The following is a 24,762-nucleotide window of genomic DNA, read 5'->3' on the forward strand; positions in this document are numbered from 1 at the left end:
TATGATCTTCCATCTTTTAAAATGTCATGGTAGCTCTTAAAGATAATGTAGTTTTCTTTTTTGTTTTTGAAATAAAAATGCCATGTCACATGTTATAAATGAAACTATAGTGGTATTGGATTAAAAGCTAGGTAATGGTGCTTTAAATAGTTCTTAAATGGTTACAAAATCCACTTTATATGTGGATTACCAAACAAACAATAAACTGTGATATTGATAAAAGGTTAATATCATAAAATATTTTCTGAGATTGATAATGGAATTATTATGAATAACAATGGATATGTATCATGTGATCTCGTTAGCTAATAAGCCATCCCTTTAGAAGGATTGTGATCAACCATACAATACAAATGCATATTTTAGAACATTAGCGAGCTATGTGCATTTCAAAAGCTAGAGTTGCATCAAGAAATGACATGCTTTTAATGATCGCCGTTCAACTTGAGAAAAGTGATGCTCAATAAAATTATTTTCGAGGCATGTTAGTGTTTCTTTATACGTTATTTTCACAACAAACATGACAGCTAGTAGGTACACTTGAATGGTAATGAAGGTCCACTCATGCCTTGATTCAACCAATGATAAACCATAAAATGTATGTTCCTGCAAACTTTTCATTATCTATTGTACTCTTCAACCAGTCGGGCTTGACTAAATACTTTCTTGTCATCGCAAGTCAGGTATTTCCTATCAAGAGGATACACAACACACTATTTATAAACCCGGAGACTGTCTATGGATAGTCATCAATAATCGCCTATATCGATTGCAAACACCTTTATTAAGTTGAAACAGATCATCGTCTATAATTATCTAATCAAAGTGTAGATCATTCATGCTCGAACTATACATCAATCGTTCTATGTGTATCTAATCAAAGTATAGCTCAAACTATACACCAGTCGTGTTCTGTCATTATGTTTTTCAGCTTTGATGATTTCTCAAGGCATCGACGTATGAGTATTTAAGATGCAACATATGAATATGAGTTATAATAACCGGTATAAGAACTTGTTTCAACCATTATCAATACAAAACGCATATTCCACATTTGTATAGGAATATTCAAAAATGAGTATGGTTAACTTACGTTTCTTCATGAGCTTAAGAAAAAAGAAAATTAAAACACAAGTCAAACTATTACCTAATAAACAAAGCCTTTGGTTCATAATAATATAACTTTAATATATATAAATCCTACTACTTCAATAAAGAAAAAGCTCCACGACAACAAAAAGTACCAAGTTTCCTGAAGCAAAAGTTTTTAACCAAGGTTAAGTTTGTTACTACGCATTACAACTACCGAATCAGCTTACATCAACGTGCTTCCACACGTACTCACACGCGCTTTGGAGGAATATATGGCACCCGCTCCTCATCACAAAGAGACTGAAAAAAAAAAAACATTTTATACAAAAAGGCGGGGGCTCTAATGAGACAAATGAATAACTGAAAGATATGACTAAAACAAAAAAAGGTCAAACGGGTCGAGTAGACAAACATGTTACAACTCTTAACTATTGTAAGAGTTAATTTACTCAGATAGTCCGTATTGCAAGTTTGGTCAGTTTGAAAAATCACTGATTACATGGATGCTCCCTAATATTTCTAAAGTGTAACACGAATGGTCCTTGAAATGGATAGGGGTTGTTTTTTTCGGGTTAAACAAACGTAAAATGACTAAAATGCCCCTATCCATCACGCAAAAAGAAATTTCCAAATTTTTTTATTTTCTTAAACTGAAAAGACAAAATTTTCACACACCTGCAGATCTTCCGACAGTGCTTCAGAGACAGCCAATGTGTAACAACCGGGTACAAATTTGCCTGCAAAAAGTTTCCACAAATTATGTTGAGGCTTGTTGATCAAGGAACTAAAATGTTCACGGCTTTATATATAAAAACTGTTTACTCCAAAACATTTAAACAAATGGTTCATGAAAATAAACGAACATAATCTATCATATATTAACGAACATAGTTGAACGAACACCAATTAATAGTAAATGTGAACGTCAATCTGTGAAGCCTAAGCAACTAAGAAAACTAAACTAAATCATAATGAGAGATATATTGTTTCATAAAATAGACCTACAAGATTGAAATGGCTATACACACAGACAAACTTAAACCAACATACGTTGACTAACACAAATGAACAATCAAGACAACAATTCATGCTCATTTTCTAAACTAAATGAAGAATATTCAACCAATTAATCAATCATTATCCAAAGTTGAATATACCTACCCGTATGTGTGTGTGTTGAATATCCAGTTATACAAGATATAGATTTAAAATGAAAAATAAACTAATCTATGTAAGTAGAATAAGCTTCCAGCGGCAGAAGTAGATGCTAAAGAAACAGGATTGAAGAAAACCAAATTTGAGTAAAAGGAAATGAGGGTTTTATTTATTTATTTACCAATTCTGAGCCACCTAGCAGCCCAACTTCTAGCAGGATCCATGACGGAGATGATCCTAAAGCAAAGGCAACCAAGCAATTAGCAATAATAATAATAAGGTTAAAGTTAAAGAGTACCCGGTGAAATTAGGAGTGGTACAATCAACGACACGTTCAGAATCTTCATCCATCTTAAAGAAGGGGCAGTTCTCGCATCCTGATTCACGAAACTAAAACCAAACACATTAAACCCTAATTGGCAGATAGATGTATTCAACTGAACCCACCCACCTGATCGTAGGTTTTCACCACCCTGCAACGGAGACATGCTCGGAGCTCGTTCCCAAAACTCGTCGGAATTTGAGCGGTCGTCATCGCTAATCTCTGCTGCTGCTTCTTCTGGAAGCTTCACCGCCTTTATTATTATTATTATTATTATTATTTTGCAGTTTGATCCCTATAGTATGGATTGGTCACAAGAGTATAGTCTCATGTTAATGGAATAACATTGCAACTAGTGTTTGTGTCACCCCATTAGGATTAGGATCTGGGGTAGGGATGTTCTTTCTTCGGGTTATTTATTCGGTTTCAGGTTGTTAGGGTTTGAGCTTAAAACAAACTGACCCAAGAACCAACCCAAATAAGTTCGGTTTGTTCGGGTTGAAAGGTTCGTGTAAATTGGGTTCGGGTTTAACAAATTAAAAAAATATGTATCCAACTTTAACAATGTCATAAACTAAAAAACCATACGCCAAGCCGTTATAATACCATAATATACAACCATATTCAACAAAAACAAATATTATTTAGTAAAACATGAAATTAATCATACAAGAATGCATTAGACGGGATGAATGGGTGTTGTAGATTGTGAATCAATACTTGTGTAGATTGAAGAAACATGCTCAATACATATTGGTTTAAATATTATAATGTTCATGTTTTTGAATTGAAGATACATTTTCAACATGTTTTTATGGTAATTAATACATTAGGATGTGATAGATCTAATATTAATTGTAGTCTTGAGAACAATCGAACAAAAATACATAAGGTCACTATGTTACTTCACCGCTAAACTACCGTATAAAAATTAGGGATACATGCATCGATGTATTGTTATTCGGGTCAACCCGAATCTGGGTATTTCAACCCAAATATATTATCTCGGGTCCGGGTGAATTCGGTTTGGGTTATTCGGGTCTTGGGTCGCTTCGGGTCGGGTTCGTTATTCGGATACGGTTAAAAAACACACCCCTAATTAGGGGTGTTCAGAAATATCTGAATCCGAAATATCTGAAAATTTGTATTCGCGTTCAGATAGCAATTATGAGAAATTTTGGATCCTTCGGATTCCGACATATTAAATTTATTTTTTGTATATATATAACCATAAACTTATCCAACCCTAATTTCTTATTTCTTCCTCCCTCCCATCATCCAATTCAATCCATAGCTGCTCTTTTGCTCTTTCACTTCTACAAGATCTCAAAGACCAAACTCTAACGTTGTGTTCCCGAGTTTACTTAACTAAAGAATGAAAAGGAAAAGAAACCATTTCGATTCCATTCCTTTCCTTTCTTACCCTTTATTTTCTTTTCCTTTCTTTTCCATCCTATTCCTTCCATTTTGGAAAGAAACAAGTTACTACTCTTTCTCTCTATATTTCACTCTATTTCTTTTCCTTTCCTTTCCTTTCTCTCCTTTAATGAAACTCTGGAACACACTACTATATGCTTTCCTTCCGTTTCTTTCCCTAAAAAAATCTCAGGAACACCACCCTCTCTTTCTTTCTCCCCCTTTCCTTTCCTTTCTATCATTAAGTTAAACACTGGAACACAACGTAATTTCTCACTGTCACCACTCACAACATCTTGCAGCCAGTAACCTCTCTCCACCTCCTCGTCGGCCGTTATCTACTCATCTCACACTGTCACCGGCCATCAGTTCATCCCCACAGCCTCGCCGTCACCGACTCACCGGTTAACACACCCTGACCTACTCGGGCCACCATAGCCCTCGTTGTCACCGACCCACCAGTCATCATAGCCCTCGTCAATCATTACCGGTCATTATCGGAAGTTCATTTTTAAAATAGTTTTTTTTTTCAAGATTTTCGGATATCCGATTTACTATCCGACCGGAGATCCGAAATTTCAGATTCGGATAGCGAAAACCACTATTCGAAAGATCCGGATATCCGAAACTTTGGATATCCGGTTTTAAACAACCCTAGTCGTCATGACGCACTTGAACACACTTTCATTCAATATGTGTTACACACGTGGTTTGAAAACTATTTTTATAACATTGTTATTTTTTTCTCGATCATAACAAGTAGCAGACACTTCATTAAGATCCAAGTATATGTGGGGTACAAGTTGAAACTTAGACATGGTGTAAAATCTCATTCTTCTTATATAAAAAACTACGGTCTTATTGATGAGTGTCTCCATCCAATCCAACCCTCTAATTACTCAATCTAAAACTAAACTATGATATAAACTCAAAACCATATCTCAAATGACACTAGAATTGGACATTTAAATGACCCAGCTGATTGAAAGATCCATAATCAAGTGACACATATCAAATGTCAGCGACCCCATTGAAAAAATATTATGGCTTCGTCACTATCCGTCCTTAAAAAGCCATATGTCTATCATGAAATTTGGTTTATTTAGTTTTGAAGGGTATTGATAATCCATAGATATTTTTATCGATAAAAAGAACATTTACCATAATAATATTATAATCTTAATAAATACAGTGAATTATCGTCTTCATCACACTTTTTTATTTCTCTTTACCGTTACTTTCATACTCAATAGTTATTATTTGCACTAGTTCATATAAACAAACAAACTTTAATACTGCAAAATAGACGCATTTAACATGTAAATCAGATCGAACATCAACCCTTAGATCATGAAATATCAAAACACATAATCTGGAGAGAAAGATTCCCGCCATGTCATGATCGAAATATCCAAGATAGAAATACTATGATGACGTGTGACAAATATCTTAAAAATATCTTGGTGAGTTGCAAAGCTAGCAGTAGTGCCAATTGCACCGCCCCATGAATCTTTTATTTTTTGTTTATTCTTTCTTTTCTCTTGGTCAACTTATTTAATCAAATAGAGGTTATATTTAAGTTTTTATTTAGAAATATTTTACGGGTTCGTACCGTTAGTAGTTGTATTCATTGAGATGTAAAACGTATGTAATCTGGATCAACATGAAAACATGGTTGACCAATAAGATCAGCTAAATTAAGTTTAGAACAATACAGATTTTGGGAGATTAGTCACTTAAAACTGAACTAATCTGTTTGAGTTAAGAACCATACGTTTTTCTTTTTTTAATTAGAGTCTCACTTAAAACTCACCTGATTTGTTTAAATTAAGAACAATTTGTATGATTGGAGTCCACTTAAAACTAATAATAAACATTATAATATTATATCAGCATAAAATATGATATAGTAACGATAATAACAGTAATAGTATGAGTTTAATATGATGTGAATTATTTTTATTTTAAAAGATATAATAAGTTGAATAGTAAGTAATTCACCTAACAGATTCAGCATTTGCATATGATGAATTCATTATCTTAGTAGGCCCTAATAACATAAATAAATAATTGTGAAAAAAACATGCCCTGACTCGCCCACTCTCGATTGTAAGTATGAAAAAGAAAATCAAATATTTATACGTTGCAATATCTTGGATGGAATCTTTTTATACAAATGCGTGCTTCTTATTTAACAAGAGGGACCTTTGTTGTTAAACCAAACACTTTCACCTATTTTGTACACATTCTAATGCATATGGTTGAGGTTTGATAAATTAGGAAACATACGCCAAACACAAAAACGCGATAGTTGGTTGATTAATGATTGGAGGAAAACTAAAATAGTTTGCAGCACAGATATTTTTGAAAAGTTGAATAAATATCTATCTGTGTGCTATTCTTCTCTTGTTTTCTTTTCTTGTATCACACCTGGCTATGGGGATTACCAGAGACCACGACACACAGGATCTCACCACCAAGAGGCTCAAATACGGTGATGATGTCGAAAACGACACCGACACTTACGGTGGGTTTTCATCAACTTTAGGCGACTTCATCAATCCGACGTCTATTGTGGTTTCGGATGCCATGGAACCGGATTCTCCTGTAATTTACGTCAATAAGGTTTTCGAATCCGTCACCGGCTATCGTGCCGATGAAGTCCTTGGCCGGAACTGGTATGCTTTTCTTATTTTCATTTATTACATCATATCATATCATATCATATCATATATTTATTTCATTTACAATTTTTACAATCAGTCATGTGGTTCTAAATATGCATGTGAAATTATCTAACCATATATGTAATCTATTGGTTTCAGATTTTTATGTTTCAAACTTGATTTTTTTTCTTACATGTTATTTTATCAATAATAATAAAGAATCAATTTAAAATCGAGGGACAAATAAGCGGATAACAAGTTGTAATACAAGCTAAGGAATTTGAAATATAAAATTAAAATGTTGGTTCAAACTGCTCAAAGTAGTCGGTTTTCTGAAACTGTAATTTTTTTAACAGCTAAACACATCACTTTTGCGTTGAACCTGGGTCTTCGCTTCTTACCAGTGGGCTACAACTGAATTAGCAGCTTGGTCCAAAAATAATTTCTTAAAATATTAACCTTAATAAAACCAGAAATTTTGATCAAATTAAATATCCATCAATCATCAGGCTTAAACTATCCATGTGTTATTCTTGATCCCGAGAATCCCTCTCCCGATTTTCCCAAAAACTTGGTACCGGGACTAACTATCATTTGCCCATCCCCGTTCTTAATAAATACTTAATAGATATTTTAATATTCTTTTCTAATACCTTACTTTATTTAAATTCCCATATCCTATGAATAAAAAACAAATGTATTGTGGATCGTGTTTTTGATATGGAAACGTTTGTTCTCAGTCGCTTCTTGCAGTACAGAGACCCAAGAACACAAAGATGACACCCGTTGGTGGATCCCGTTTGTGTTTCCGAGATCAGAAGATGCCTTGATGAAGGCATTGACTTTCAGGGCGAGCTTCTCAACTTCAGAAAAGATGGTACACCACTAGTCAACCGCCTACGACTCGCACCCATACACGATGATGACGGTGTAGTCACACACATTATCGGCATCCAAGTGTTCACGCAAACCAATATCGACCTAAACAGCGTATCATACCCCGTTTTTAAAGAAAGTTGTAACAACGAACAGGATCAAGCAACGGGTAAATATTCACCAAAAAGCGGGCAGATTAAGTATATGGAGAGTTGGGAGGTGTGCCCGATTCTTCAACTTTCTGATGAAGTGATGGCTCAAAACATTTTGTCTCGGTTGACACTTAGAGACGTTGCTTCGATTGGGTCGGTGTGTAGACGAATTCGCAAGCTTACGAAAAACGAGCATGTTAGGAAAATGGTGTGTCAAAATGCTTGGGGGAGGGAGGTGACATGTGCATTGGAACATATGACTAAGAAGTTGGGGTGGGGTCAGCTAGCGCGTGAGCTCACCACGCTTGAAGCAGTTTGTTGGAAGAAACTTAGAGTTGGTGGGGCGGTGGAGCCGTCACGGTGTAATTTTAGCGCGTGTGCTGCGGGAAACCGGTTGGTTTTTTTTGGCGGGGAAGGGGTTAACATGCAACCAATGGATGATACATTTGTACTTAATCTAGATGCTGTGAATCCACAATGGAGGCAGGTGAGTGTGAAGTTGGCGCCACCGGGGCGGTGGGGTCATACGCTCTCGTGCCTTGACGGTTCGTGGTTGGTGGTGTTTGGTGGGTGTGGGAAACAAGGGTTGTTGAATGATGTGTTTGTGCTTGATTTAGATGCTAAACAACCAACATGGATTGAAGTGTTCGGCGGTGGTCCACCGGTTCCTAGATCTTGGCACAGCTCATGCACTACTGAAGGGTCTAAACTAGTGGTCTCTGGTGGGTGCACCGATGCAGGAGTTCTGTTAAACGATACTTTTTTGCTTGATCTCACTATGGAAAAACCAATGTGGAGAGAGATTCCGAGTTCACGGGTGCCACCTTCGCGATTGGGACATTCACTCTCAGTTTACGGGCGGACCAAGATTCTTATGTTTGGCGGGCTTGCTAATAGTGGTCATTTAAGGTTGAGATCAAGTGAGACATACACGATAGATCTAGTTGACGAGAATCCGCAATGGAGGGTTTTGGAATGCAATGCGTTTACAGGGGTCGGGAGCCAAAGCGCAGTGGTCCCACCGCCTCGGCTTGACCATGTAGCGATGAGTATGCCATGTGGGCGCATTATAATATTTGGCGGTTCAATTGCAGGCCTACACTCGCCTACTCAAGTGTTCTTATTGGACCCATCAGAGGAGAAACCGTCTTGGAGGATTTTAAACGTGCCCGGTCAAGCTCCAAAGTTTGCTTGGGGGCATAGTACGTGTGTGGTCGGGGGTACACGGGTGCTTGTGCTGGGTGGTCACACGGGTGAAGAGTGGGTTCTTAATGAGTTGCATGAGTTGTGCTTGGCTAGCAGACCATGATCTATATCACCTAGCGAGTATGCTTTTAGATAATATAACTACGTTGTCTAAATGTTTGTTGAAGTTTGTATATTATTTCACAGAAACAAAACAATATATTTGATCACATTATCTGTAAAATTTTTCACTCACTCTGTATGTAATTAATACCTAGACTACAACATAACAAGAATTTTAAAACTTCTAAAAAACCAATCATACCTGGTTTTGACACTCACTTCCATGCGACTGAATCGATCTCGTCTCGAGCCGACTTGTACAACTGAAGTCTCTTGGCTAACATGTCTCTCTTTTCCATTAAAGACGGATCTTCGTCCAACATTTTACCAAGTTGTTCTTTCTGCATAATAACAGGTTATTAATAATATTTAATCATGGAATTATTAGATTAAAGAACATAAACACACCTCTTTTCTACCAATTTGTGCATAGAAGAGATTAAGCAATGATCTCCTTGCTTCTCGGACTTGACAATAAACGACAGCCTTTGGTATCGTGTTCTTCAAAGTATCACAAACCATACCAATGTAAGCAGAGACGTTCGACCCTGATCACAATCACTTAAAACTTTCAGAAAGCAAATCAATTATATAGTATAATATGGCACTCAAAATGCATGATGATTGATATACATCACAATAGATCAAGTCTAAACATTATTATGTTGGTTTGGGTTGCATTTTGTCTTTAATGGGGTCAAATAGCCAAAAGAGAATGGGTTTAACCAGGCTTGTAAACGAATTGAACATTTAGTGAACCGTTCGTGAACTGAAAGGAAGTTTGTTTATGTTCGTATAACATAAACGAATACACATGAACAAAAATTTTTATTCATTTAATTATACGAACTAACATGAACACATGTCTCGTTCATTCTTTTGTGTTCGTGTTTGTTCATGTACATTCGTTAATTTACGTTTATAAGTTTGTTCCTTTAAGTTCGTTAATATATTCATTCAAATATTTTAGGCCCATTAAAATATGGTCTAGTATTAAAGCCAGACACATTATTGACATTTACTTTTAATTAGTTTTAGCTCAGTTGTGTTAATTTATCTATACTCAGTTACATGCTTACATTTATGAACCGTTTGTTTATACTGTTAACGAACATAAACAAACACGAACACGTTCCTTTTTCAAAATGAAAAAAGACAAACAAGAAAACATGTTCGTGTTCGATCATTTGTTAGGTTAAACTTAAATGAACGATGACGAACACGCTCCGTTCGTGTTCGTTCGGTTAGTTTACAAGCCTACGTTTGATAGGCCAAATCATTGAAGGTTGCCCGACCTAAGAGTCATTTTATTAAAAGTTTTAAAAATAAACAAAAAGGTGTTTGTGGGTCAACACTTTTCAACACGAACCCATTTGACTAGTTACCCAACCCATCCATCTTGCCACCTCTAGTATCAACATAATAAAAGACACAAGATGTGATGTGTTTACCGATCTTTCTGAAATGATAATCATCATAACGATCTGGTGCTGCTGCATTTGGGCCCGACCTGTTTGAATGCTTATCATCTTTATGATTCTTATTAGACATATCTCTAGGCTTCTTATCAGATTCATGAATCTTCCGGAAGAATTCTACTGTTAGATAAGTAGATTCCATTTCCACCAGGCGACTAACCGTCTTTCGGCTTTCATCACGAAACTTTTCCAGTGATTCATTTGCAGCAGCTGCTATGTCAGCTTGGAGTGACGGGAACCGCTTCAACTCCTGCAAATACTCACTAAATTTTATAAAAATCCTATTTTGCTTTTGTTACATACAAAACATCCTCAAAATGCAAAAGAATAATCACATCTCACAAGTATTGACCAGGGCGTAAATGAGTCGTTCATAAGCTACTCAAGATCGACTCATAAAAACTTGAATCAGGCGTAGCTTAAACGAACTTGAGCCTCTATTGGAGCTCATCTAATAAAAACGAGCATGGATAAGCGAACCGTACGAACACGAACAAAGCATGTTCATGTTTGTTCATTTAACTATGATCGAACACGAACAATTAGATGAACAGAGCTTTCTTGTTCGCCCGTTAACAGTATAAAGTACAGTTCATGAACGTAAGGGAACGAACATAATTGAGCATAGATAAACGTTCATAACTGAGTTAAAACCAATTAGAAGTAAATGTGAACAATGTGTTGGGCCTAAAAAGTTATTAAAACTAGACTAAGTTGTAATGAGCCTAAAAGTTTTAATGAATATATTAACGAATGTAAACGAACGAACTTAAACAAACGTTCACGAACATAAATGAATGAGGCATGTATTCATGTTCGTTCGTTTAACTAAAAGAACAAACTTTTGTGTTCATGTTTGTTCGTATATTTAATAAATGAGCATAAACTTCTCGCTAAACGGTTACTAAAAGTTCGGTTCATTTACAGGTCTAAACAAGCATGAGTCCAAGCGTCATTTATCGTGCTCGACTAGGCCCGCCAACCTAAACAAACCTATTATTTAAAAACAACTAAATAATACATATATATGGTTATACATGACAATTACAAATTTACAATCATAGATGTACGTATATAAAAGTAAGTACTAAACAATAAAAGTGGTACATGTAACAATTTACTTACCACTGTCTCTGCTATAGATTTCCTCACAAGTTCTTTCAAAATGAAGTGTACCTGTGAGAAAAACATAGTTATATTTTTTTCATTTGTTTAATAATAAAAAAACAGTTTATTTATTATATAATAATATACTTACTGCATCAACAGAAGCTTCAGCTGGGCCCTTGAAATAACCAAGAGATCCATCTATAAGTCTTCTATATCCTTGCTCAGGTGCAACCAAGTGAGGCTGATAACCATCAGCTTCTGAAACAACTTTTCTGACATTACTGGGTGACAAGTGGCGGTCCAGTGGAAGCTTTTTCATTGCCGCTGGTAGTTGATGATCAAACACTCCATATATCCTGTCTCCACCTGGTCGCCTGAAAAAGAAACCCCGTTGATAGTGCTAGATTCATGTTTAAATTTATGGAATAAGATGAGGAAATTATATAAAAGTTATTACTTACCCTCCATCAAGGTGCTCTTTGAACACACGATCAAACGCACGACACAATTCCAAGATTTTATAAAGTTGTGCCTGTTGATAATAATAAGCAAACACGAAATTTTGAAATAAGTCCAAAATTGATTCTTCTAGTGCTTAAGAATAAGTTTACTTAAGGTTAATGTCATAGAAAACCAATATACTTTTTTATTTTTCATGAAAAATTCTCTTCACTTGTAAAATTTCACCAAAAAGCCACAAAACTGGTTCTGTACTTGTTAATTCTTTTATTGGTCAAACTTGATAAGGTGAACATCAGAACATGTTTGTATAAAAAATTATATCATCTTATTTTGACAAATTTAAGAGTTAACAAGTCATTATTTAAAGAAAAGAAATAGAGCATATACATAAAAATACAACGTATTTTCTATTAGTTTCTTACAAAAGTCCCTCAACAGTTATTTGCACGTTAAAGTCCCTCTACATGTTAAATTTGAACAAAATTGTGATTTTTTAAAAACACAACTTGGAAACTGTACATTCAAATTGTTTTAGAAAGCAAGTGGGATGAAAACATAATCCACATAAGAAAAGAAATAAACATGTAAGCAAAACAACCGGATGTGTATCCGTTCCAAGTTGTTTAAAAAACAAATGCCACAATTTTGTTCAAATATAAACTTTAAAGTATGAAAAAATTGTTGAGGGTCTTTTTTGAGAATAGAAAGTATGTTGGTTTTTATGATACTTGCCCAAAAAAATATTCAAAAGTACTTGCATTTAAGACAAGTTTAGGCACTCTGACATACAAAAATTCGATTAACTACTTTTTCGTGTACTTTTTACAAGATGAGAGACTTTAATATTACATAATTAGGCTACGATTTTTATTTTTTTTTGTAAAACATAAGAAAGTATATTGGTTGTTTATAAATTAACTAAATTAAAAAGATGAGTTCATTAATAAATTACCCCTCCATCTGATCCAATTGGCCTGCCGATACGGTCCAGCTCAGCATTAATATCATCAATATTCTTATTAATCAAAGCAATTATACTTGGAATCTTCTGCCTGATAACATTCTCTAAGTGCTGATGTAAACAAGACAGAAATCAGAAACTTGTCAAATCATATGATGAAGAAAACTGTAATAAACTAATCAAGCATTTAAGGACAGAACAAGTACCTTGGATAAAAGCTTTGCAAGATATACTGAACCCATTCTAGGTGCCAGATGTCCATAGTCAGGGCTAGATTCAAAATATTCTTGCTCCTTTCTTCTAGCAGCCATCATATCAACATTCTTGTTAATATCGGCTTGTGAACGGTTCACAATCCCGACCCATGGATGTTGAAGTTTGTAAGACCTTCCTTCAAGAACCTGTCATTGCATTATAAGAAAGTTTTAATCTTTATATAATATTATGAAAACCTAATAATTCTAGCTTTAAGTAATCAAGGTGAAAAATATGTTAAAAACTTGTGAGAGGATAAAACTCATACATCCAAACAGTTGGTTCCTTTATCCATGAGATCGAGTTTAGTTACTACTCCAAACGTTCGTTCACCTACAGAATAAGGTATAAATATAATACAAAAAATTTAGTATCTTAATTCAAGAATCAAGAAAATTTGATTTAACGACCGTAAAATACCCGTAGGATCAACTTCTCTAGCCAGCTTTATAGCATCGGATGTGGCAATATCTTGATTAGCAGGAGAAATTGCTAAAATAATGCAATTTGGCTACAAAAGAAAGATTATTTATTAGACGAAGTGACAAACCCAGTGGAAAATCTGAAACTAGCCCCGGCACACACACACACAATTTATGCTATAATAACATTCAACATAAGTTCTCTTACCTTCTCGACATACGAACGGACCATGTTTTCAATGTCTTCAACAATTGACTCTGGTTGTCCCTCTGAAAAAGCCCGAAAAATCCATTACATTGCATAAGTTGTTATAATTTAACCCTTAAGGCTGGATAAATTAACACCTTAATAATAGTAAAATCTCACCTACAGCAACTTTTGTTAACCCCGGAAGATCTATAAGAGTCAGGTTCACAACTGTAAAACAAATATCATGCAGTTAAAGTTGATGTATCCCAAACAAATCATGTGCCAAGATTATGAAGATGTCATATGGCAAATTGAAACAAAAGAGAAAGAAACAATGGAATTTGACCACACATATCAAAAGTCAAACATTGGAGTAAAAACATGAAGGAAACTAAAAAAAATTGGATTAACTAACTTATGGTTCAAAAAGAGGTTGACTTTACAGTTGAAGTTATTTACACACTAAATCATAAATAAAATCCAAATTGATAACATGTATATAAAGGTGTATATATGATTGTGAACTAACAACCACTGAAAGTGAAAGTACCATTTGGAGAATATATGCTAAGATGAATTGGACGGTTAGAGATTGCCTTTGATCTCCCAGTAACACGCTCTGTCTCATCTTCAATCTCCTTACGCACAGCAGCTGTTCTAGGAGAAACAAAAAATTAGTGATCTAACATATGATTTGGTATAATCATTCATGGTGACCCATATACTGGAGCTAAGCATTGCCATATACATAAATGCAGTAGAATGATTTTCATGGAGAAACCAATGATGCTTAATTGTAATAACTATTTAGACAGATATTACATCTTTAGGCACTCTACTTTCACCTAAAATCATGATAAAATAAAATAAATGAATACGTAAGATCGGCATATCATCCAATGATAAAAACAATTAAACAGTATATTGCAGGAATATGGGCATCAGAGTAATTTATGCTTCTTCATAACTGAACTCAATGTATCTTTTGTGGATGTTTCATTATGTAACCTTAGAGTGTGCCACATTTCTCCATGTTGAGTACTTACCGTGTCATACAATAATGGATTAATGGGAATTGGGTTTTTTTTATATTTAATTATTTATTCCCTTTTTAGTTTTGCCTATACTCGAGTAGTTAACAAGTAATTTAAAAAGTGCCACCCCTTAAGTGTAGTGATAATATGTGTAGCTTTTCTACTAATTAGAGGATCAAGATGAAGCTATAGACTTCAATGGGACTAGCAATTGATTGCATACAGGGGAAGTGAACATAAAAGATCTTGATCTAAACTAACATGTACTATTGTTTCAACATTACTTGAGCTTCCAAATCCAAAATTTTTGATCATTGAATTCGTCATTTATGAAATTTCCACATCCTTAAGGAAACTCTACATTGTGAGTTGTGACAGGTCAGGAGAGAAAACAAATCAGCCAATCTTTCTAAATCTAATTTGCAAAAGGGGAAGCAGGATCCAATCAGGCTTGTACCGGACATAATCAGTAATATCTTTAATTCACATTATCGTTTATGAAGAGGTATGTACCCGCCTTAACATCGAGCGGGGCGGGTCAACCCACAAGATATAGACAAGAGGCTTGAAATCAAGATATCATGAAGGCACAAAGCCAAAACCTATGCGCATGGCGCATATCACATATGCTCACGCATCACATATGCTCACGCATATCACATATGCTCACGCGTATCACATTCTCGCGCACCATATATGCTCACGCATATCACATCTGCGCGTGGCGCATCTGCGCGTGGCGCATATCGCATGCTCACGCATATCACATCTGCGCGTGGCGCATCTGCGCGTGGCGCGTATTACATATGCTTGCGCATATCACATCTGCGCATGAAACATCTGCGCGTGAGAATAAAGAGAAGACCTCGCGCATCCTCAGGATAGGCGCATATCACACGTGCACATAATCAACCTCGTCCTTATCCAAATCAGGATAAGGACAACCTTGATTGTGCTCGTCAGACAACCTTCCAGAAGGTATCCTTTAAGGAATAAGAATATGCTGATGTTGACAGCTGCCAATGAAAGGTGGACAACTCAGCAAAACCCATGTGCTACCACGTGATTGCACATGGGTTAGGTAAAATACATGGGTCAGAGAATAATCAATGAAAAAGCACCAGGTGTCCTAAGGACACGTGGCGCAAAGCGATAGGAGGAGGCCAAAAAGGCCCTAATGGGATCTGAGCCCAATCATTGGAAACCCTAGCACTATAAATACCACACCACCTCCACAAGGGGAGGTAAGCAAGAAAATACAGTCCAATTCCTTACTCACTCTCAGATTATTATTATCTTCTCCTACAATCTCTTATTCTCACACCGGAGGGTTACCCCAAAGAGTACCCCTCTGTCCCTTTCTGAGGGGTAAGTTCACGGTGCTGCTCGTTTTGTAGGTGGAAGAATCCATACTCCGGAGAACCATCGGTGAAATAGCATACTCATACCCGAGGAAAGTTGATCGTCTACCGGTGAGTCGATCCACGTTTCTTCAGTTTATATGCTTATTATTTCGTTTCTGGTGTCATACAATTGCCCATGCTAAATAACATACCAAAATCAGTGAACTTCTTCCTTGGAGCATGAAGAAACTCAGCATACTCAGTTCCTCTTTCGATCTTATGCAGCTGCAACACCAAGGGCCTCCTGGTAACAATACCTTACATAATAACCAGCACATACACTTATGATTTATGAAATATAATAACTCCAGTAACAATCGGTCTATTATACAGAATGAATGAATGATGAGATTTACCAGATCCACGAGGCAGGAAGTCTCTACCGACAACACTTTCCAAGACAGATGACTTCCCGGAGCTCTGATCCAATTCATTACAGAATAATGAGAATAATAATAATAATAATAATAATAATAATAATATCAATTAACTTAGAATAATAATAATAATAATAATAATAATAATATACCTGACCGCCAACGACGGCGACGGTAGGAAGTGCTTCCCAAAGCGACATGCCTTGGCCGCCGTGATCGCCTAAGACAGTGCAGGCCATTTGTATCCGGTTGACCAGTCCGATCAAGCTCTCCATTGTCGCCATAGATGACAATGTAGGTTGAATTTTGACTCAAGTGATTTAGTTAGGGTTTGGATTCAGATGCAGATTTGAAAAGAAATGAAATGAGAAAACGGTTGAAATGAAAAAGAAGAAGGTTGTTAAAAGGTAATAATAAGATCTAGCCACCACGTCTGTATCAATTAATACCGACGTTTTATTATAATGTAACGCCGTTAGGATTTCAAAATTGAACAATTATCTACTCGGCCTCGAACCGGTCCAACCCTTGAAAATGGAGACAACTTGTCCGTAAATAGTTTCTATATATCAACAAAACAAAAGATAGTGTCTATATTGATACGGTAGCTAAATGGACAATAAATTATACCGGTATTTTTTTTTTGGATCACAAAACTAAGTCAATGCATTGGTATTACCAAACTTTTCTTTGGATTGAGGATGTGCCACCCGTACACATGATGGAGGCAGGCAATGCTTTTCTAGTTTTCTTCGACAAAGGATTGTGTGAGGCAATGGAGGGTGGGTTGGGTGGTCAATGGCCCAACATCTCATGAGGCCCTAAAACTTTTTTAAAAATAATATGTGTATTTTTATAAAAAAATGATATGTATATTTAATGTTTAAACTCAATTTTTTTTCTTGGTATAGTGGCAAAAAGGTATGAATCTCAACCAAAAGATTGTTGGTTCTAGTCTCATTTGAGACATGTTTAAGTCTATTTTTATACAAAAGCTTTTTACACAATCTAAATATTAACCAAGTTAACCCATTCAAAAATTATATTGTTTAAACTCAATAAAATATTCATTTTACTTAATGACCAAAATATTTTTTTTTCAAATCTCGGAGACGGCCCTGGATTAAGGACAATGTGGTTTGTAGTCTTTTCTTTAGAGAACTTCAATGACAACTTGCTTCCTTATATATTATGAATGGGGGTTTGAGGTTGTATTTGGCACTAAAGGCTTCATCATATACCTTTATGGACTCGAGGACCCAATCGTGGGTGCTTGAGGACCACATCTTACAAGATAGTGGTATATGTGGAATGAATTATGACTATTATTATGAATTGGTTTGTCTTCGTGATATGATTTCAAGCTATGACTTCAACGGTTTCACTAACAAGGATATCGTCCCCATAAAGCCCAACATTCATTATCGAGTGCTCTTTTTAGTAAAATACTCCACAACATGGAAAAGAGACCTTGATGTGACAAGTAGACAAAAAGTCATTTTTGAGTGTCTAAAAGCATAACACACTCAAGATTTCCTTATTGATATCCTTGTATGTGGGTTAGGTCAACATATGTCACTAGTGGACTATCGTACTATCCATAAACATCAACTCATGATTACTCAATTTCCGGTTGATTAAATACACCATGTTAATCGCAACGGGTGTTTAGACTCTTTTGAGGAGCACGTTGTACATTGTAAAGAGCTTTCAGAGTTCAAGTATCGAGACGATTTGGTTAAGGATGTGCTCTTTAACATTTTTTAGACGTAGCGGGAATTCCATTAATAAAGAAACACATGTGAATTTATTGACCAACCCGTTGGATTAAATGTCAACTCTTAAACCAATTGACATTTTGGTCTTTGGATGGATACTCCTCGATTATATTCCCAAAACAACCAAGACACCAAAACATCAAATGTGTACGCCGACGACCAACATAAGAAAATAAATACCTTTATTTTTCTTTTAGTCATGTAAGACGATGGATTAGTATAAAGTTCGTTGCGATACGCGAAGGCTTATAATCATTCGAATATTTTATGGTTGTCGCGCTATGCGACAGGCAATAACTTAACCCAACGCACTACGAATAGGGATGGTAATGGGTCGGGTTCAGATATTCTCATACCCATACCCGATTACTAAATATCGTCCCAAACCCGTCGAGTTTCCTATCGGGTTTTAACAAAGTACCTGTCGGGTAAACTCGGCCCAAAAACCGTCGAGTTTCTATCGTGTTTTGACAAAATATAACTAATCAATTTCAAACAGTGATTACTATAAAAAGAAAATGTCTCAAATATTTGTCATAAACAAGTTTTGACAAATAATATATTTAGAATATACTATATTTGTAGTATAAAAAAAGGTATTTCGGGTACATCAGTATATAATCGGTTAAATGGGTCAATGTTATCTGGTAATCGGATCGGGTAATTGGGTATATTACAAAAACCAAACCCGTCTCAAACCCACAAAAAAATTTAAAATAAATCCCAAACCCTAATGGTTCAGGTATTATCCATCCCATTTATGTTGGGTTTCGGGTTTTTTCATCAGGTTTGGGTTTCACTGCCATCCCTAGCTATAACAGTGACACGTTGCATGCCACGTAGCATAGCTAGGGCTGACTCGGCAAGGCTATAAAGCCCTTATTTTGAGGTTGTTGCGATACGCAACCGTTTTGGTCAAAAATCAACTAAGGATAAAATAACCAAATTCGTCATGTGAGGTTTAGTGGTAAGTTGATAATACCGATTATGAATCAGTTGCAAACACAAACACAAAACACAAGGATTTATACGAGGAAAAGCCCTTGATCTTTAGAGGATCGTCGACATAAAAACCTCGGGTGATGACAATTGTCTATCACCACTTTATTAATATAAAAAATGAGAATACAAGGTTTGGAGAATATGATCAGTATTACAACGAAAGCTATGTGTGTGTGTTGCTCAGAGAGAGTCCTCAATATATCTGGTATGTGCGAAGTGATAAGAATGTGACCTAGCTGATCATAAACTCGGTTATAAATAAAAAAGATAAATAACAACTAGTCTTATTTTCTCGCCATTCTTCCACTAGCCACTCCCACTCTTTGACCACGTGCTGAAAGAGTCTTGTAGCGAAATATTAGGCTGACCAGGTCCTATAGCCGTTATATCTATCAATCGCAACACCATTCAAACACAGTCATTAGTAAACAAATAATACCAAGGATCCTTGATCCTTCATAACCTGGAATATATCTCAAGGATAAATGATCCAGAAGTCACACAAGGATAGAGGATCCTAAGCATAAATTCTATGCCCTAACAATTTCCCCCAAAATGGCGGGTGTTTATGCAATACAACTGTCATTTTGAATTTTGAATCCCAGCAAAAGATAGAACGATTAGACTGGTGTCAGAATCATTATTATCATTCACCCTTACTATCTACTCTAGCCGCTTATATATGCAATTGGTATACTCCTTATAACCACATATCTTGGCAGACTGTTCAGGTATCCTTCTTACCTTTCTTTTCTTAGAATAACATAAAAAATGTCTACCGCTTCTTCTTCTCCTTCCGACTACTCTGATCCTTCCGAGTTATCGGAAATGCAATCCCAGAACCTCATTACCAGCCCATCCATGGAGATCTGTAAATTTACGGATCCCAAAATAGATGAAGTCCGACTACTATTTCCACCGAAAACCGTTTTCCGACCTTTCGATTCGTTAATCCTATGCGACACTTACTCAAAGACTTGGGTCTGCTTCCCCGCCTGTCCTTTTCTTATCGGTTACACATATCCATTCCCCTCTTTTACCCAAATTTTTTTTTGATACTACCAGAATGTCTTACATCCAAGCCATGCCGATGATTTGGAGGGTTTTGCGTACCATTCAGAAGATAATGGAGGAGGAAAACATCGAGTTTAGCGTTCAGGAGCTATCACACCTTTATAGCCTAACCACCCACAATTCAAACCGATTTGTCTTGAAATCCAAGCCCCGACAGCCGACTCCGATTTCAAAAGTAACCCAGAACAGTTCCCGTTGGAGGAATCAGTTTCTTTTCTTAAACGAAACTCCATCCTTTGTGGGGCCAATTTACCAATAAAGTGGGTTAAAAAGGGTAGGATCCTAGATCCTTAGAAACGGTTTAGGATAACTGATCCTTCTTTTAACTGTTTTTTCTAATTTATTCTTTTTTGCAGTGGATAACTTTGCATCATTGGCTAATTTACCCAGAAAAAGAGAAAAAGCGAAAAGGTTTCTTGCCCTGGATCTCGAAGTCCGAACTTTTCAAGCCAAATTCATTGAGGCTTTTTGTGAAATCTCTTCGGATTCCAACAGTAGCATGTCAAGTAAGACTTAAATTTGTATAATAAATTAAACTGATTAGAAAACTTATCTGTTTCTCGTGTTTTACTAGCGCTCAAAGGTCCAACAAATCCGCTAGCAAGTTCTCTCTTGAGGATATCGACAGTTTTATATCCCCTCAAGCCGTCAAGAAAAAAGCTCTGAAGGCAGCTACCACCTCTGAACCAAGAACCGCGACCACCAGGGCCAAATCCGGAGCAGCCAAGAGAAAAAGATCCTCGGAGCCTGAGAGTCCCTTCGAAATGATAATCGCTGTAAGTATCATTGATCCTGAAATTCCTCTTTTATGAATCAAGGATCCTTCTAACTTCGTGTAACTGTCTGGTATAGGCTGTGAATGCTTCCAAAGACTACCACGAGAAGATCGTTGGCCAACTGAGGGATAGCCTTTCTGGCATAGGAATTGCAGCTGCCGCGAAGGATAAGGCTCTAGCCAAGCTCACTAAGGAGAAAAAGCGTTTGGAAGATCTGCTATCCACCACAGAAACACAACACCAAGAGGAGGTGAAGCAAGCCACTGAGGAGGTAAAAATGTGGGCTGCAAGGTCGGTGTTGCAAGCCAGAATCAAGATGGTTGCAGAAGCCGCTGATCCTGCTTTCGATAGGTCGGCTTGGGATGTGGAAAAATGGAAGCAGGCTTTGGTGGAGCTTGGTGGCAGAGAGGACGAAGAGGAGGTCGAGATGGCTGATGGAAATGGAGTTGGGATGAGTGGATTGAAGGATGCAGGCGAGATGGATGAAGGGAAGGAAGCAGCAGCAGGTGGTGAGGAAGCTGCTTAAACGGGCGATGAAGGATAATATAGACAAGGCCTGAGCCCGTTTTTTTTTATTTTGCTGATGTTTTTTTAAGGATATTTGATAATGGTTTGTACTGAACAATAGTAATTTAGGATAAAGGATCCATGATCCTTAAGATAATTTTCGGGGGTAGCAAAGGTGGAGGGATCCTCTATTTGTGAGGATGAAGCCAAGGATCCTCTGTTTGAGGGATCCTAGAAACTTCCCATTTGCATCGGGATGAGATCGATGGAGAATTTATGCTTGGAAAGGATGAGAGAACAATCACAGATGACGGGATTGATGGTAATGGAATTTCCATTGGTGACATCAACTAAAAACGGTCGGGAAAGCTTGGTTCGAAGCATAGCAAGTTTCGATTCAAATTTCAAAGAAATAAAACTTCTATCGACACCAATATCAAATAAAATAGAAGCCAAATGATGGTTCACCAAAAACATATTGTTCACAACATCGTTTGCCACTTGAGCTTGATTAGCGTTCATCATAAAGCTCGCCCTTGATTACCATGGTTGACTTGAGGTACTTGCGGTGGAGGAAGAGGAGGTGCGTGTATGGCTTGGATCGGTCGGATGAGTGGTGCATTGAGTTGGGGAAGTTGGGGTTGATAGGTTTGGACATGGTATGCTTGGGTTTGGTAGTAGGGTACGGTCATGGTTTGGGCTTGATTGGCAAAGGTTAATCGGGGGCAATTGTTGCGGAAATGGTTAGGATCGCCATAATTGAAGCAAGCTCGGGGTTGTTGGGGTTGGTTTGTGGGTTGGATGCTTATCGGTTTGGGAATTTTAGGGAATGGTTCTTGGTTGGTTAGGTTGGGTTCGTTGGGCGGATCGGCAGGTGGTGTTGAGATGACCAAGTCGGTTACAAATGTTACAATGGCGACAAGGCATGTTTGGTGGGTGGTGAAGTTGGCAATTGTTGCGTAGCGGGGAGGTACCAACATAGGGTTTTCGGGTTTGTGGAGGGGTTTGGGTTTGTTGTTGTGGTTGGGGTTGAGTAACGGCATAGTTTCGCTAGGTGGTTTTGGGTTTCTTTTTGTTGTTGTTGTTGTTGTGACGAGAAAAGTTGGAGTAGTTAATGGCTTGAGGTGCGGGTTCAACCTTGGCTTGAGGTGCGGGCTTGGGATTGGCTTTCTCGTTTGGCTTCTTGAGGGTTAGGGTACCCGCCTTCACATGATTCTCCGATAGCGCACCGGCTAGAGTGATGGCATCCTTAAGATTCACAGGTTTGCTACTCATGACTGAGTCCCGGATTTGCGTCGGTAAACCCCCAATGTATTTGTCAAGCTCACGCTCAGCCGGGGTAACCAAATGAGGGACGAGAATGCTCAACTTGTGGAAACGGAGTGAGTAGGCGGCATTATCACCACTATCTTGCTTGAGGTTCCAAAATTCCTCCTTGAGCTTTTGAAGTTCGTGTTTGGGACAGAACTTCTTCATCACAAGAGCCTTTAGGTCAGACCATGGAAGAGCCATGGCCGCTTCCGACCCTTGGAGGTGCATAACACTACCTCACCATGTTAGAGTGGTTTTTCTAAACATGATTGAAGCGAAATTTGTCTTTTTCGCTTTGGGGCACTCATTGTATCTAAACACATTCTCCATGGCTCGAACCATTGCAACAAGGTAGTCACACAATTCGTACCCAAAAAGTCAGTTGGGTTGGCACTAGTAAATTGCTTGTATGGATAGGATACGGGTTTGGGTTCAACGGGTGCAACAACGGGTGGAGGAGGTTGGGTAACTTGGATTTGGGTTACAAGTTCGGGAATCACATCGGCCATTTACTTGACGATAAAAGCGGCCATACGTAGGTTGGAGTTATTGCGTGGATGACGGCTTACCGGATACATGCTAAAAAGATTATAATGAATTGGAATAAGTTTGAGGTAAAAAAAGAAAAAAGAAATGAATATGAGGGTGTATAAAATAAAATAAGATGAAGTTTAAATTTCTGATTGTGAATCCTAGAGTTAGTGAGGAGAAGATGTTAGTGTTAGATAAAATATAAAATTTTGTATAATAATAACAAAACCGAAAACAACGTAAATGATTTTTTGAGAGGTTAAAGCTTGAAAATATGAGATTTTGAGATTTATAGAGTCGGAAAATCGTACATGAACCACCATGATTTGATATTCCGACACTAAAAAGTTTTATTAAACACCACGTTGGAGTCTAAATATGTCAAGAACCACCACGACTTTCTCATGTTTTCGACTCAAATAACGATAATGACACAATAAATCGAGATACAATGTCATGTCAAAACACTAGTCTACAAACCACCGTAGTTCTATTGTTTTAACACCAAAAATTAGGATGGCGACTGGAACACTCGCATTCGAATACTCAAAGTATTGACATGTATAACACGATTTGTGGCCTAGAAAACGAGCACTATAATCCAACCATCCCAGGTAAGTAAATCACCTTTGATTCTTGGAATCTTTTTGTCAAATGGTCGTTTTATAATGTCTCGTTTCCTATGATGGCTACAAACCCAACATAAACACAGCCTTTAAGGGATTTAAAACAACGGGATCCAAGTTAATCTTGTAATCCATAAAACACAATAAAAATCTACTTTTGCGTTTTAAGGTAAGGATACCTTGGAAATACTATGAAAGTGTGTGTGTGTGTGTGAACATTTATGATATTGGTGAATTTTAAACAAGTTTATAAATAACATGCGGTATAAACAATCAAAATAGATTAAACACGTATAAGCACACGTATAGGACCCTAAGCATAACAATACTAGGTCGTTACGTATAACCACCTATCCTATTGTCATGGCTCTGATACCAATCTGTCACACCCCGGCCAAAGGCCGCGGAACATGCCGAGGTGTAACGATTGCCCATAAGCACATGACACTAATTAAAGTGACAATATTTAACGAACTCA

At 37.0% G+C, this 24,762-nt stretch overlaps 2 protein-coding genes and 1 pseudogene across 3 annotated transcripts; 1 reads left to right on the forward strand and 2 right to left on the reverse strand.

Moving 5' to 3' along the window:
• Nucleotides 1-1,151: 1,151 nt before the first annotated feature.
• Nucleotides 1,152-2,782, reverse strand: LOC143562606 (transcription elongation factor SPT4 homolog 1-like). The gene is made up of 5 exons (XM_077050362.1): nucleotides 2,699-2,782; nucleotides 2,546-2,637; nucleotides 2,429-2,484; nucleotides 1,768-1,829; nucleotides 1,152-1,392 (listed from the first exon to the last, which is right to left on the reverse strand). The coding sequence occupies exons 1-5, from the start codon at nucleotides 2,780-2,782 to the stop codon at nucleotides 1,342-1,344; spliced, it is 345 nt and encodes a 114-aa protein (XP_076906477.1). The 3' UTR covers nucleotides 1,152-1,341.
• Nucleotides 2,783-6,421: 3,639 nt separating this feature from the next.
• LOC143562608 (adagio protein 3-like) lies at nucleotides 6,422-8,988 on the forward strand (annotated as a pseudogene). Its single transcript, XR_013140516.1, has 2 exons — nucleotides 6,422-6,663; nucleotides 7,392-8,988. The product of XR_013140516.1 is annotated as an adagio protein 3-like (transcript).
• A 109-nt stretch (nucleotides 8,989-9,097) lies between these two features.
• Nucleotides 9,098-17,025, reverse strand: LOC143562607 (phragmoplastin DRP1C-like). Its single transcript, XM_077050363.1, has 16 exons — nucleotides 16,832-17,025; nucleotides 16,659-16,722; nucleotides 16,455-16,559; nucleotides 14,416-14,517; nucleotides 14,043-14,093; nucleotides 13,884-13,945; nucleotides 13,674-13,764; nucleotides 13,522-13,586; nucleotides 13,205-13,399; nucleotides 12,990-13,109; nucleotides 12,037-12,107; nucleotides 11,724-11,949; nucleotides 11,591-11,641; nucleotides 10,439-10,715; nucleotides 9,396-9,535; nucleotides 9,098-9,328 (listed from the first exon to the last, which is right to left on the reverse strand). The coding sequence occupies exons 1-16, from the start codon at nucleotides 16,961-16,963 to the stop codon at nucleotides 9,203-9,205; spliced, it is 1,878 nt and encodes a 625-aa protein (XP_076906478.1). The 5' UTR covers nucleotides 16,964-17,025; the 3' UTR covers nucleotides 9,098-9,202.
• Between the last annotated feature and the right edge of the window lie 7,737 nt (nucleotides 17,026-24,762).

The sequence above is a fragment of the Bidens hawaiensis genome, unplaced genomic scaffold (assembly GCF_021521415.1).
Source record: "Bidens hawaiensis isolate Kalapana, Puna unplaced genomic scaffold, B.hawaiensis_p1.1 tig00021043_1, whole genome shotgun sequence".
Classification (NCBI taxonomy): domain Eukaryota; kingdom Viridiplantae; phylum Streptophyta; class Magnoliopsida; order Asterales; family Asteraceae; genus Bidens; species Bidens hawaiensis.

Excerpts from the sequence above, each read along its gene's own strand:
- LOC143562606 (XM_077050362.1), bottom strand. The coding sequence starts at position 2,782 with ATGACGACCGCTCAAATTCCGACGAGTTTTGGGAACGAGCTCCGAGCA. Across the intron at positions 2,485-2,545 it reads ACCACTCCTAATTTCACCGG|GATCATCTCCGTCATGGATC; the intron begins GTACTCTTTAAC and ends CCTTTGCTTTAG. Across the intron at positions 1,393-1,767 it reads CACTGTCGGAAGATCTGCAG|TCTCTTTGTGATGAGGAGCG; the intron begins GTGTGTGAAAAT and ends TTTTTTTTTCAG.
- LOC143562607 (XM_077050363.1), bottom strand. The coding sequence starts at position 16,963 with ATGGCGACAATGGAGAGCTTGATCGGACTGGTCAACCGGATACAAATG. Across the intron at positions 16,723-16,831 it reads TCGCCGTCGTTGGCGGTCAG|AGCTCCGGGAAGTCATCTGT; the intron begins GTATATTATTAT and ends GAATTGGATCAG. Across the intron at positions 13,400-13,521 it reads AAGGAACCAACTGTTTGGAT|GTTCTTGAAGGAAGGTCTTA; the intron begins GTATGAGTTTTA and ends ATGCAATGACAG.